General features: G+C 40.0%; 1 protein-coding gene across 3 annotated transcripts in view; it reads left to right on the top strand.

Annotated features, from left to right (window-relative positions):
* Positions 1 to 11,760, top strand: part of LOC145992093 (S-adenosyl-L-methionine-dependent tRNA 4-demethylwyosine synthase TYW1-like) — a 43,266-nt gene extending 31,506 nt beyond the window's left edge. For all 3 annotated transcript variants that reach the window (XM_083128318.1, XM_083128319.1, XM_083128320.1), the window contains exons 10-13: positions 2,610 to 2,720; positions 3,963 to 4,130; positions 4,647 to 4,751; positions 11,111 to 11,760. In XM_083128318.1, the coding sequence (XP_082984444.1) occupies positions 2,610 to 2,720; positions 3,963 to 4,130; positions 4,647 to 4,751; positions 11,111 to 11,224 (498 nt within the window). In that variant the 3' untranslated portion in view covers positions 11,225 to 11,760. The remainder of the gene's footprint in view (positions 1 to 2,609; positions 2,721 to 3,962; positions 4,131 to 4,646; positions 4,752 to 11,110) is intronic.
* The last annotated feature ends 1,231 nt before the right edge of the window (positions 11,761 to 12,991 follow it).

Raw genomic sequence — 12,991 nt, 5'->3', positions numbered from 1 at the left:
AAAAAACTGTTTTAGGGTGCAAAACCCGCCTCAAATGTCAAGACGAGGACAAATTGACGTGGGGATCATCTGACCCCTGTGTCCCCCTCCGATTTCCATGAAATTTGGCAGGTGTATAGAGAGGCTCTACGCCCCCTGTTTCTTCCTATGCATATATTTACGTAGTTTCGCGGTCAGATCCCCACTTCAATTTCTCATCTTGACATTTGAGGGGGGGTTGCCCCCTAAAACAATTTGTTAGCTGAAATATAAAAACACGTATTTCTTCCTTTGGGCCCCTCTATACACCTGCCAAGTTTCATGGAAATCGGAGGGGGATACTTAGACCTCCCTTGTAAGTGTATTAATTAATTACATATCGCGCACGCGCACACTATAACTCACCTACAGAACGAATCTCAGCCTTTGTTGACTCCCATCTCCAGCCTCTTGTGAAAGCTCTGCCCTCCTACCTCCGTGACACCAACCACTTCCTCCAGAAAATCAGCACCCTCCCACCATTGCCCCCAAATACCATCCTTGCCACCATTGATGTCACTTCCCTCTACACCAACATACCTCACTCCCATGGCCTCCGCTCCATAGAATTCTATCTCAATAGCAGACCCAAACCTCACAACCCCAGCACCAACTTCCTGACCCACCTAGCCCACCTTGTCCTCACTTGTAACAACTTCACCTTTGAAAACCAAAATTTCCTATAGATCCGAGGTACAGCCATGGGTACCAGAATGGCCCCATCCTATGCAAACCTCTTCATGGGCCAACTTGAGCAAGAGTTTTTGGCTACCCAACCCTCCAACCCCTCCTCTGGCTCCGCTTCATCGACGACATCTTCATGCTCTGGACACATGGAGAACCATCCTTGTCAGCCTTCCTGGACCAACTTAACCACTTCCGTTACCTAAAATTCACCTGGACACAACCAGATCACCTTCCTGGATGTGGACGTGCACATCGAGGGAGGACACCTGACTACCTCCATCCACATAAAACCCACCAACCACATGCAATACCTACACTTCTCCAGCTCCCACCCGTTCCACACCAAAAAAGCAATTCCATTCTCTCTGGCCCTCAGGGGACAGCGCCTGAACACTTCACCCACCTCCCGCCAGAATTATAACCTCCGCCTACACCAGGCCCTGGTTAACCGTGGATATCCCTCCATCCTGGTCACCAAGCAAATATCACGAGCTGCCTCACATACCACTACCACCAAGAAACCTGCTGCCACCAACCCACCTGCACTCATCACCCAATATCATCCCCACCTCAACAAAATCAGGCACACACTGCACTCTCTTCTCCCAATCCTCCACAGTGATCCCGAAACCAAAAACATATTTCCCGACAAACCCAGGGTGGTTTTCAAACGCCCCCCTAACCTCCAAAACATCCTGGTCCACAACACTCCTTCACCACACATCCAACACCCCCCTGCCCATAAATGCAACCGACCCAGGTGCAAGACCTGTCCCATCCTCATCACTTCTCACACCCTCCAGGTGCACACGGCCACTGGCAAATTTACCCTCCATCCCAAAGGGACCTGCCATGCCTCAAACCTTATCTACATCCTCACCTGCAACATCTGTGGTGATTTTTACCTGGGGGAAACATCAACGGCCCTCAACCTCCTCATCAATAACCACCGCTCCTCCACCCACAACCTGGACTTCACTGTCGCCGTCCACACCAACCACCACAACATCAGTTTCAACGACTGCTTCCGGGTAGCGATCATCCACCTCCTACCCCAACCAGCCAACACCTCTGTTCGCAAAAGATGGGAGAGGGCCTACATATCGGCCATGAGTGCAACCACTCCACCTGGCCTGAACAAGGCCACCCAGTAATGCCCAACCCTCACCCACCCTCCCGCCCTCCCTCCCAACTCATCCTACACACTCACAGTTTACGACGAGCCTGGTGACGAAACAGTGTTTTTTTCGTTCTACGCACCGCTTCTTCTTCAATGGGGACCTGGCAACTCTGCAGGACCCCAACTTCCGGTTCCGTCTTCTGTTTCTTCTCACACCGATGATGCTATAAATTAGCGAAAATTTTGAATTTTCCTACTGTCCGGTGAGTGTTTCCTTTTACCTTATTTGATTTTTACTTAGCCCTTTTGGCCCTCCTTGCTTTTATCCATTGTATATAGTATATAGTATATATATATATATATATATATATATATATATGTATGTATATTAGCAGGTAACAATATGTTATAAACACATTCTTACTTTCCAAAGAAGCGCATGTGGGATGGCAAAATGGATCCGGATCCAGAAGTACCAGATCCGGATCCGAACGTTTTGGATCCAGATCCGAAAGTTCTGGATCCGGATCTGGCCATCCCTAGTAGTGATGGCATGTACGAAATTTCTTGAAACATTACTAAATTGAATTTCTTCATAAGAGAATTATCACTGCCTTTGAGCTATTTTGGTACCAGTTTTCAGTTGTAGTACAAATTATGGACAACTATCATGTTTGATAATAGCATACTTTTAGGGTTTATCTTTTACAATTAATGTTCAATTTTAAGAATAACATTATGTTTATTATATTTACATTAAAGTGCGTGTAATTAAATATTTCAGGGTCAGAGGACAGTTTACAGACTGACTTTGGTGAAAGAGTGGAATGCAAGTGAAATAGAAAACTATGCACGCTTAGTGACCCTAGGAAATCCAGATTTCATAGAAGTGAAGGTACTGTCATTTTGTCTTGTCTACTTTATTATAGTTTTTAGTAAATTAAATTTAAAGTCATATTTTGTTCTCTGGAAAGGAGCAGGAACTAGCTGTAGAATTGGATTCATGTGGTGCCTACTAACATTACACAACAGATTTGTATGAAATATATAATAATTATTATTATTATAGTCATTGTGTCACCTAAGTATGAGTAATTGCAATTAAATTTAGTTCCAGAGGTTGGGTGTCTGACGTAGATTTACTTGAAATATGCTCTTCCAAGAAATATCAAAAATGAGGGAAAGGAAAATTTTACATTAGATATTTAGGAAATAAACCTTGGATTATATTTGAACTTTATTATGCTGGGAGAGGAGAGTCTGTAATAAGCATAATTAGGCACATGCTTACAGTACTAGTGTAAAAATAATATCAGTAGAATGCCAAAGGTCTAATAGAAAATTGAAAAAAATATGTAGTTCACTGTTTGAATGATACACAGGGAAACCCTGATTTTATTCCCAGATTTTACATTTTTAATTTCTTAAATGTTCGCATAACCAGACCTACTAAATATTAGAGGTAAAATACTTTTTATTTTTTTTTACGTATGTGTGGCTTATATTCAAACCCTGAAGGATCTGGCAACGAACCTGAAACATCGATTTTATAAAGAACCTTACAAGCCACACAAGTAAAAAATAATAATAATAATAAAAATTCTAATTTTTATTTTCTAATTTTCCATGTTCATATTTTTTTTATCTTTCTGTTCTCGATAAGGCAACAATGTTTTTAAAAAATTCAGATTTCACCTTTTCCCACATTGTAACTTTTTAGTAGCAATCCCTCAAAAGGATTTATTCATATTTCCATTATACTGATATTCACATCCTTATAATGTAAGCAAACAGGTGACTCCACTAAGTTTTCTTGTAATGAACACTAAACTACATGTATAGAATTCTATTTGAAAACAATGTACACGATACATTCATAGAAGCAATAAAAATATCATGATTTGTAGAATAACTCATTAGTAAAATTATCATCCGATTGTCATCATTCCTAGTAATAGAAACTTTTTGAATTTATGACTTTCCATACTTTAGTTGTACCTGGCACTAGTTTTATTTTTTATGCAACTTAGCATGTTTCAGTTATTATTATTATTATTTCCAATTACATTTTAATTGATATAGCGCAAATGTCTGTTATTCCTATCATTTATAGAAATTGATTTCTATTTGTTTTTAGGGGGTCACATTTTGTGGAACCAGCAAAACAAGTACCCTGACTATGGAGAATGTTCCATGGCATGAAGAAGTTTTGTATTTTGTGCAGAAATTGGCAGACTTGCTTCCATCATATGAAATTGCCTGTGAACACGAACACTCAAATTGTGTATTACTTGCTCATCAGAAGGTAATTTCAATTTAAATACTATTTTGTTAAGCTAAATAGAAAAACTTTTCTAAAATTTGCAGGTCCTCCCAGATTGTGCAGTGGTAGCGTCGTTGCCTTGTAATCAATGGGTCCCAGGTTCGATACCCAGTGGAGGCACACGGTGGTTCGGATCCCATTTTAAACTGTAGGTCCAGTCCCAATTAGCCTTACTGTGCATAAAGTGGACTTAAAACACCAACTCAATCAATCAATCAATCAATCTAAAATATGCAAGATAGACATAGCAGAGTATTTTAAAAATTCATCACTGTATATTGACCATAATATCTCATTATGTTATTTTAATTATTTTTTTATTCATTTTAAGTGTGTTTTACTCACTTCAAAAATGACAATCACAAGTTGCTTGTCATTATAGTGTGGCCTGTTGCCTCTCCAATAAAAAAATATATTAATTTAACGAAGATGACATGGAGTCATATGTAAGTAAATATTGCTATCATATTTGCGTTAAAAGTAACCTTATCTTTTCAGTTCAAAGTGGATGGTCATTGGAGTACCTGGATCGACTACAATAAATTCCATGAATTAGTCCAAAAGTATTACGAGTCAAATGGAAGTGCAGTATTTACAGCTCAGGTATATTGTACTAAACGTAATTTCATTCATAAATGCATAGCAGGCCCATACCCAGGGGGGGGGGTCCATGCCCCCCTCCCCCTCGAACCCTGAAATATTTAATTGCGAACGTATAAAAAACTACGAAAATAACATCGTCGATTTCACAAAATTTGTAAAAATTTCAGTTTTTTCTTGCATAAATAAATGTGTTTCTTGTGTAGAAGTCTCCAGTCTGCAATAGTGGGTAGTTTTAGTTTTAAAATCATTGTTGCAAGGTTACCAGTCTTCCGATTCACCGATTTAGTCAGAAGAGTGCATTACTTTTAATCCCTGTCCCGACTTTTTTCGAACTGCAGCCTCGATGCGAAAATGTCTCTTTATTAATTGTTTTTCTTAACTCACATTTAGACATGTTATTGTAATAATAATTGGTAGTACGCAACATTTAATTTATAAATATATTATTTTCTAAACATAGAATTAACATGTCTTTTGAATGGTGTTCCCATAAGAAAATTGAAGGAAATTTGAAAACATTGGTAATTTGCAGAACAGAACTATTTTGTAATCTCTCTCTCTCAAAAAATTCTGCGTACGGGCCTGATGCATAGCATATACAGTGGAATCACTATTTTATATTTCCGTTCTGTGTTTTTCTGCATTATACATTGAATGATATTCATTGTGTAAACATATGAATTGTAGATTTCCTGGCTGTTCAAAATGTTGCACAATTTTCCTGGATTTTACATTTTCTCCCACTTTGTCCTTTTATCTGGGTCCCCTGAAAAATGTAAACCCAAGGTTCTACTGTATGTACTTTTTCATATGTCCTATTTTGTAAAATGCGCACAATGGCTGTGGCTCAATGCGTAAGGCCAGCTGCACACCGAATCTAACACAATAAGCCATTTTGTTTGTTAGCTGAAATCTGATTGCAGATTTCATCCATGTATGCAATAGGCCTGTCTTATAATTTGGGAAGTGGGTAATGATGTACACTATGTGTATGTAGAATTAGTGTATCAATTTGTATTCTGTATATTGAATTGAATCTATATAATAATGCTTCTGCCCTTGCACTGTGGCGATTACTGTGGTGGCCACAGGGGTTATTCAAATAGGATTTTTTTGCCCCCCCCCCTACCCCCTCCATGTAGCTGAAGTGAACGGACTCGTGCATGTGCAGATCATTTTGTTGCAAGTTGCTCCACGCGATACCAAATTCCAAGGACCTTAACTGTTTTGTCACAAACCATCGCAACGTGACTTGAAACAAATGTTTTGTCCACTGTGTGGCTTCCCATATGAGACTAATATTAAACCTTCCCTGCAATGGTTTGCAAGAAAAAGGTCGCGTCATGTTGGATCTAGTATGGGGTTGACTTTTCATTGTGAAATTTGAAATTGCAAACAATTGTGTATCTTGGAAAGTGAATCCCAAATAGTACACCCAACGGCAAAAGAAACAGTAGGCGAATTGTCCACCACCATTTTCATTCGGTCTGAGTTGCACAATCTGATGATAATGAATTGAAATAAAGACATCAAAAAGCAGAGAACAATGCCTGCTTTGAACCAACATAGTTTCATTCCTTAAAACAACACAGGATGTAGAATAGAAAAGTAATGAAAATAGCGGTGGGCAATTTGCTGACCATTATCTTTGCCGTTGACTGTACCTATTTTTCAGAATAGCTCAAGCTATGATGTCATGCTAAAAATAAAACAAATGTCAGGAGCATTAATTCAGTCATAGTATGGTTCCAAACTTGCATTTGTATGTGGCCATTCATGCAAATACCAGTTTTGTGTTTGTAAGGGTTAAAGGAACCAAAGCAAAAAAAACACCAGGATTCTCACTGGATTGGGAAAGTAAGGAATTATGCAAATATTTTCTCTAATGTACTAGGTCGTTCAAGTCAATCGGGGACTTTTTTTTTAAAAAAAAATAGAAGAACAAATTTCAAAGTGTGGTAACTGGATTTATTTTTCCACATAACCTCCTGCTACAGTTATACACTTATCCCAGCGTTTAACTAACGCCTGGAATGCTTCCGCATAGAAGGATTTATCATTACGGCGGAACCATTGTAGGACAGCATTCTTCACTTCATCATCAGTGTTGAAATGTTTTCCTCCAAGGAATTCCTTCAGGGGTCCAAACAGGTGAAAATCACTTGGCGCTAAGTCAGGACTATAGGGGGTGTGTGGTAATATCTCCCAGCCGATTTCCTGGAATGTTTGGAATGTGTGTTGAGCGGTATGCGGTCGTGCATTGTCTTGCAAAAAGAGAACACCCTTTGTGATGAAACCCGGACGTTTCTTCCGTAAACTCTTATGCACATCACGCAGAACACGGCAGTAATACTCACTGTTGATAGTGACACCATGGGGTAAAAAATCAACGTGAATAATCCCCTGTTTATCCCAAAAGACACTTGCCATCATTTTACCAGCAGACGCAACTGTTCGAAATTTCTTGGGAGGTGGTGATTCCGTATGCTTCCACTGCATCGATGCTCTTTTGGATTCTGGAGTGAAATGGTGAACCCATGTTTCATCACATGTCATGATGCGATTCAGAAAATCCTGGCCTTCCATGTCATAGCGGTCCTTGAGTTCTCTGCAGACTTCAACTCTTCTGTGTCGGTCAAAAGCGGACAGCTGCTTTGGGACCCACCGTGCACTCACTTTTCGGAACAACAAATGATCATGAATTATTGTGTTCACTGTTCCTAACGACAGATTACACACCCTTGCAATTTCACGACAGGTTATGCGACGATTGTCCAGGATCAGCTGCTCCACGCGCTGATTGTTTCCAGGAATGATTGCCGTGGGCTGTGATCCACCACGACCGGGATCGTCAGTAATAGAGATACGGCCATCTTTGAAGCGCTTACACCATTCAAATGTCTTACTGCGACAGAGTGTCTCATCACCGTACTGAGCCTGAAGTCTTCTGTAAATTTCTGCAGGTTTTCTGTCCTCGTTCACTAAAAACTTCATCACAACACGCTGTTCCATGTAGACATTCACACTGTTGTCCGCCATCTTGAATAACGATCTATGCAGAAACGCGGGAAATGAGCGCCGCCTACCAGTAACAGCACACAGTTGCCAGTTCCTACTGCATACAAACTTCCAGTCTATTTAAACCTGGAAAAAAAAAAGTCCCCAATTGACTTGAACGGCCCACGTAAATACAGTGAAATTGCAATTATACGTTTCGCGATAGTACCTTTTTTTCTGGCGGTCCTTGCCAATTCCCATAAGGCTGCTTTTATATTTCAGTTATACGATTTTTCCAGTTATACATTCAACGAGTTTAGTCCCAACAAGGAAAATACTTCAGTTATACGTTTTTAGCTGCTTGATGGAAAGAATGCTGCTCTTGGAGTTCAAGATTTCCGTGATAACATCTGCACCCGTTCCCATACAGGTTTTCTTATCAGCTGCAAACATGGGACCAGACTCTCGACTTGGAATTCTTTTTTTGTCCCTTGCATCGGAGAGAAGGGGAGGGGCTATGCACCCTTGAACAAGATTGGCCTGTGCTAAATAATCATGCTTTTGTTCTTTTCATTGCCTTCCACAAGTCGTATCTGCCTGAAGCAGATCAGAGATTGATATCTTTCAAGCTGTCAGACAAGTTACTGGTGCCAAACTTCCCAGCCTGTCCTAAACATTACAAACAAGCTGAAGAAAGGGAGGGCATCATCGGCCTGCATCGGGGGGGGGGGGGGGGAGTTCAGCTGGGGCTTATTACCATCATATTTAAAGATAATGCGGTTGTTGAAGACAAGAGACGTTGCAGTACTTTTAATTATGCAAGACGAAATCGCAGATATACGAATTATTGAACACTGTGACTTATTTTTATGGTGTGAATGTTTTTGAAATAAAGCAGCAATCATACACTGTGTGCCTTTTTCTTTCTGCAAGCGCCTTTTGAAATGAGCACTTTTTCCCTTTTGTTACTATGGGATACATTGAAGATAAAAGGCTATAACTGCTCAACCACTGCATCTTTTTTAAAAAATTAAATTCTAAATGCAAGAATGAACAAAAAGCAACATTTTAAGAAAGTTCCGACAATTAAGAGTCCAGGGGGGAAGCGGGGGCAAAATCCCAAAGTTGGAATTTTTCCGTAATTTTGCAAATTTTTGGATGCCGTAATTTCCATCTTTTTTTCAAATTTGCAGCAGGAGCATTGTATATGCTCATAGAGCGGTCTTTGTGTTTCCCTCAAAATGTGGTCCATCCAACATCCAGAGGTCCAATGCTAGAAGCGAAATTCCGTAATTATGCAAAATTTCCGAACGCCATAATTTCAGTTGTTTTTTTCAAAGTTGCGGCGGGAGCATTACATATGCTCATAGAGTGCTCTTTTGTTGTGTTTCCCTCAAAATTTGGTCCATACAGCATCCATAGGACCGACGCTAGAAGCGAAATTCCGTAATTATGCATAATTTCCGAATGCCGTGATTTCAGTTTTATCATTATTATTCAAAGTTGCGGCACGAGCATTACATATCCTCATACAGTGGTCTTTTGTTGTGCTTCCCTCTAGATTTGGTTAACCCAAATTATTGAGAGGCACAATGTGTAAATTTTACCTCCACTAAAAGCCAAGTGTTTAAGAAAAAAACAAAACCAATTTCCTTCCCTCTACGACAATTAGTTCTCGAGTTAGGATTTTTTTGTACTAGCGGCAAAGGTGCCGGCTTCAATGGGAATACAGGCACACGAGACTCCGTCCACTAAAGGTTTCAAGTCCACTTTATGCACAGAAGGCTAATCGGGACTGTACCTACAGTTTAAAGTGGGATCAAACCACTATGTGCCTCCACCGGGTATCTAACCCGGAAGCCTTTGATTACAAAACGATGACGTTACCAGGATGCGGTCGGGGAGGCAAAAAAGAAATGTATACGTACCCCCCCTTCCCCTTCAAAAATCCTGGTCACTGACACTAGTGTTCAAAAGGATTAATCTTGTGATAAGAGTTACTTACGGTTTTGTTTATCAGAAGGCAAGACAAGATCAAAAAATTGCATCCTTTATGTTAAATGAGTCATTGCTGTCAGAAGTGATTTAGTCAAGGGACTGCTTTTGAAGAGCTAGACATAACACTGCCGCCCGTAGCAGCCTTTCTCCAGACAGACTGGCACCAACGCACAGGTGGCAGAATAGAATGTTCTGCATGTTTTAAAGATAAAGCACTTGTTGAAGATGAAGAAAAGCTGGACTACCACGTTCATGTTTCTTTTTTTAGTCAGCAGCTTGCTTATTCCTGAATCAAGTTACAGAAAGGGGGAAGGATTATTGTATTGTAAGGGACCCACGAGCAATGTTTCATATGCAGATAGCTGCATTAAAAAGAAGGCTGCTTCGTGAATACCCCTGCACAGTGGTGTGCCCAAAGGTGGTGGGGTTGGTGGGATCATACCCCCCTCCACCTTGGCCCAGTATTCCTAAAAAAGGAACGTTGTAGGCAGGAAAACATGGCAAAATTAGGGCTGACTACTAAAAAAAAGTATACTTAAACCCCTCCCCTTCAAAAATCCTGTTCACAGCAGTTGCAGATTAATTATCTCTTGTGATAGAATATTAGCAATTTTTTTTAATTTTTTTTTTTTTTTATTCGTTCCTAAACCAATATCGGATAACCGGGATTGACAAATTATTCTTACTTTTCTCCCGGCAAACAAGAAAGGAAAGTTTTCCAAGCAAGTCTTCCCTCCCAGCTCCCTCTCTCCTTCCCCCTTCTACTAGGAAGGATTACGTAGATAAAGAAATGGGAATAATGATTGAGCCATGTTCTCAATTGTCCACATACTTTTTTTGGGGGGAGGCACAACAAAGACATCTGAGTCACGCTTTTAGAATGTGTTAAAATGCTAGAGAAAGCAGCATTTAACTGACTATGGTTTTGGCAATAGTTCGCTTTTTCCCCAATCATAAGGAAGGAGTTCAAGGTCATATGGTGAATGAACAGGCTGCTGCCCCCCCCCCCCCCAGCACCTTCAATGTCTATTTCTCGTGAGTGTGAATTTATAATAACTACTCCTTTTCTTCCTTTGTGTACTTAATTTTACCATTTTAATTATACTTCAATAATACGTTTTTCTCAGTTATACATTTTTACCCTTCCGTCCCCCATAAAACGTATAACTGAGATTTCACTGTATTTAGCATAAAAATATTTTTAACAATGTTGATTAAACATCATTTATTTGCTTTGCATGCAGAATTGAAGACAACATTTATATGTTAGTATATTATCTATTGGGCTTCCTGCATGGGTAATTGTTGCATTTCTGGATATTTTATGACTTCAAGGCCTATAGCTGCTCCCATGTTTGTTTCAGGACTACTTGTGTCGCACACCAGACTGGGCTACGTATGGAGCATCAGAAAGAGGTTTTGATCCAGTTGAGACCCGCTGGCATCGGAAATCAAACAAGGACATTTCTGGTTGCTGAGAAGAGCTTGTTAGGAACGATCACTAAGGCTGTGAATTTTATTAATTTAACATTAGTTTTGTTATAAAAAGAACAGTGCACTGTAGTTGCTTTGTTGTCTAATCTGCAGACAACCCTTTATAACTAATAAGTTAAACATGAGACACTGATTTAAAGTGCATCATCCCTTTTTGTTTTTTATAATTCAGTATCAACTTAGAATAATTATGAACACCACAGGTTCACATTTTACTGTGTTTTCTAGATAATTAAATGTTGCCGGAGGAAAGCAGACAAACATTGCAAGATTAACACATAAAGGTCCAACTATGTAGGAACTTAACGATTTTGTTCTCAAGATGAAACTGAATTTGTTATTATTTATAAACAAGGTAGAAAGCAAATCCTGAGGAGTCTCTCGTTTACCATTAGCAGGTCAATTTTGTATACTATCATAGAGAATTTCCTATGATTAGAAGCTAGAACTTTCATTTGTGACTTGTTCATTTGAAACAAAACGATTTTGTATTCTTAATAAATAATACATAAAAAGGTTACAGTGTGTTTCTTTTAAGTGGCATGCCAAGAACAAAATGAACAAGAATAAATATGCAAGTCAAAAATTTGATCCAATTCCAATAAGTTCTCAAAAATTGTGAGAAGAATTGTGGAAAAGGTATCAGCTTCAAACTAACCTACCTAATTAAAATATGCAAAACTAATTTCTATCTGTTCTATTAATTTCTGTTGTCATTGCTACTATCCATTATGTTCTTGAGGGGATGCTGGCAGGGGCCACGGAAATTAATAGAACAATGATAAATTTCATGATGGTTGCGGTAAATGGGGTTTAAAATTACTTACGTGAAATTTTGAAAATTTCGGACTTCCGCATTGCACAATGTAATGGTTAAATCCTATTAATTTCGAAGATCCACTGTCTTCATTCACAAAAGGGTACGGCGTTTGAAACTGAGATGGTACCTCATTACTGCATTGTTTGTTCCCGGGCAGCGGTAGTTGAGATTTCTCCCATTCAGCGGCGCTGGCGTGCGCATCCTGATTTGTGTCGTCTACTTCCTGTTAGGTGGCGTTGCCGGTTGGGGGGGGGGGGCTGGGCTGGACTGTTTGGTATGGTGACGTTCCAGTTTCCTGCGTGGCTGGAGGGGGGTCAAGTATGTGCACCGCATCTTTTCTTTTTCAGGTCGGGTGTGCCTGTCCAGGTTCAGTGCTGGTTTCTGTTGGATGATAGCATGGGTTTCTTTGACAGTGTTTTCTATGACAGAGCCGGTTGGGTGAAGTATGGATTAGGAGGAGATGGTGTGGTTAGTAGAGTGGAGGTGTTGAGAGAGGCCTGATTTTGGTGTGTCATTTTTGGCATCTTTTACGTGTTCGTTAATCCGTTCTTGGACAGTGCAGATGGTTCTGACCAATGTAGGTGTTGTGGCATTGGCATGTGGTCTTGTAGACACCAGGAGATGCAAGTTTGTGTAGGTAGTATCTCTTGAAGTTGGGTAGTGCTCTTCCGATTTGGGATATGGGTTTATGTGCCACTCTGATGTTGAAAGGTTTGAGGGCCTTGGCAAATTTGCCAGATGTGGTGGGGTGGTATGGAAAAGCGATCCATTTGGGTTTAGGATATTGGTTCGGGTTATCTGTTTCTTGGGTGTCCGAGCTGGACTTCTGTTTGTGCACACCACATGGATAATTGGCGCTCGGTGTAACCGTTGGTTAGTCCTATTTCACTTATGCATGCTATTTCATCATGGAGGTCATCTTCTGTGCAGC

The sequence above is a fragment of the Lepisma saccharinum genome, chromosome 9 (genome assembly GCF_977018435.1).
Source record: "Lepisma saccharinum chromosome 9, izLepSacc3.1, whole genome shotgun sequence".
Classification (NCBI taxonomy): Eukaryota; Metazoa; Arthropoda; class Insecta; order Zygentoma; family Lepismatidae; genus Lepisma; species Lepisma saccharinum.
This window is presented reverse-complemented; position numbering and strand designations above follow the sequence as displayed.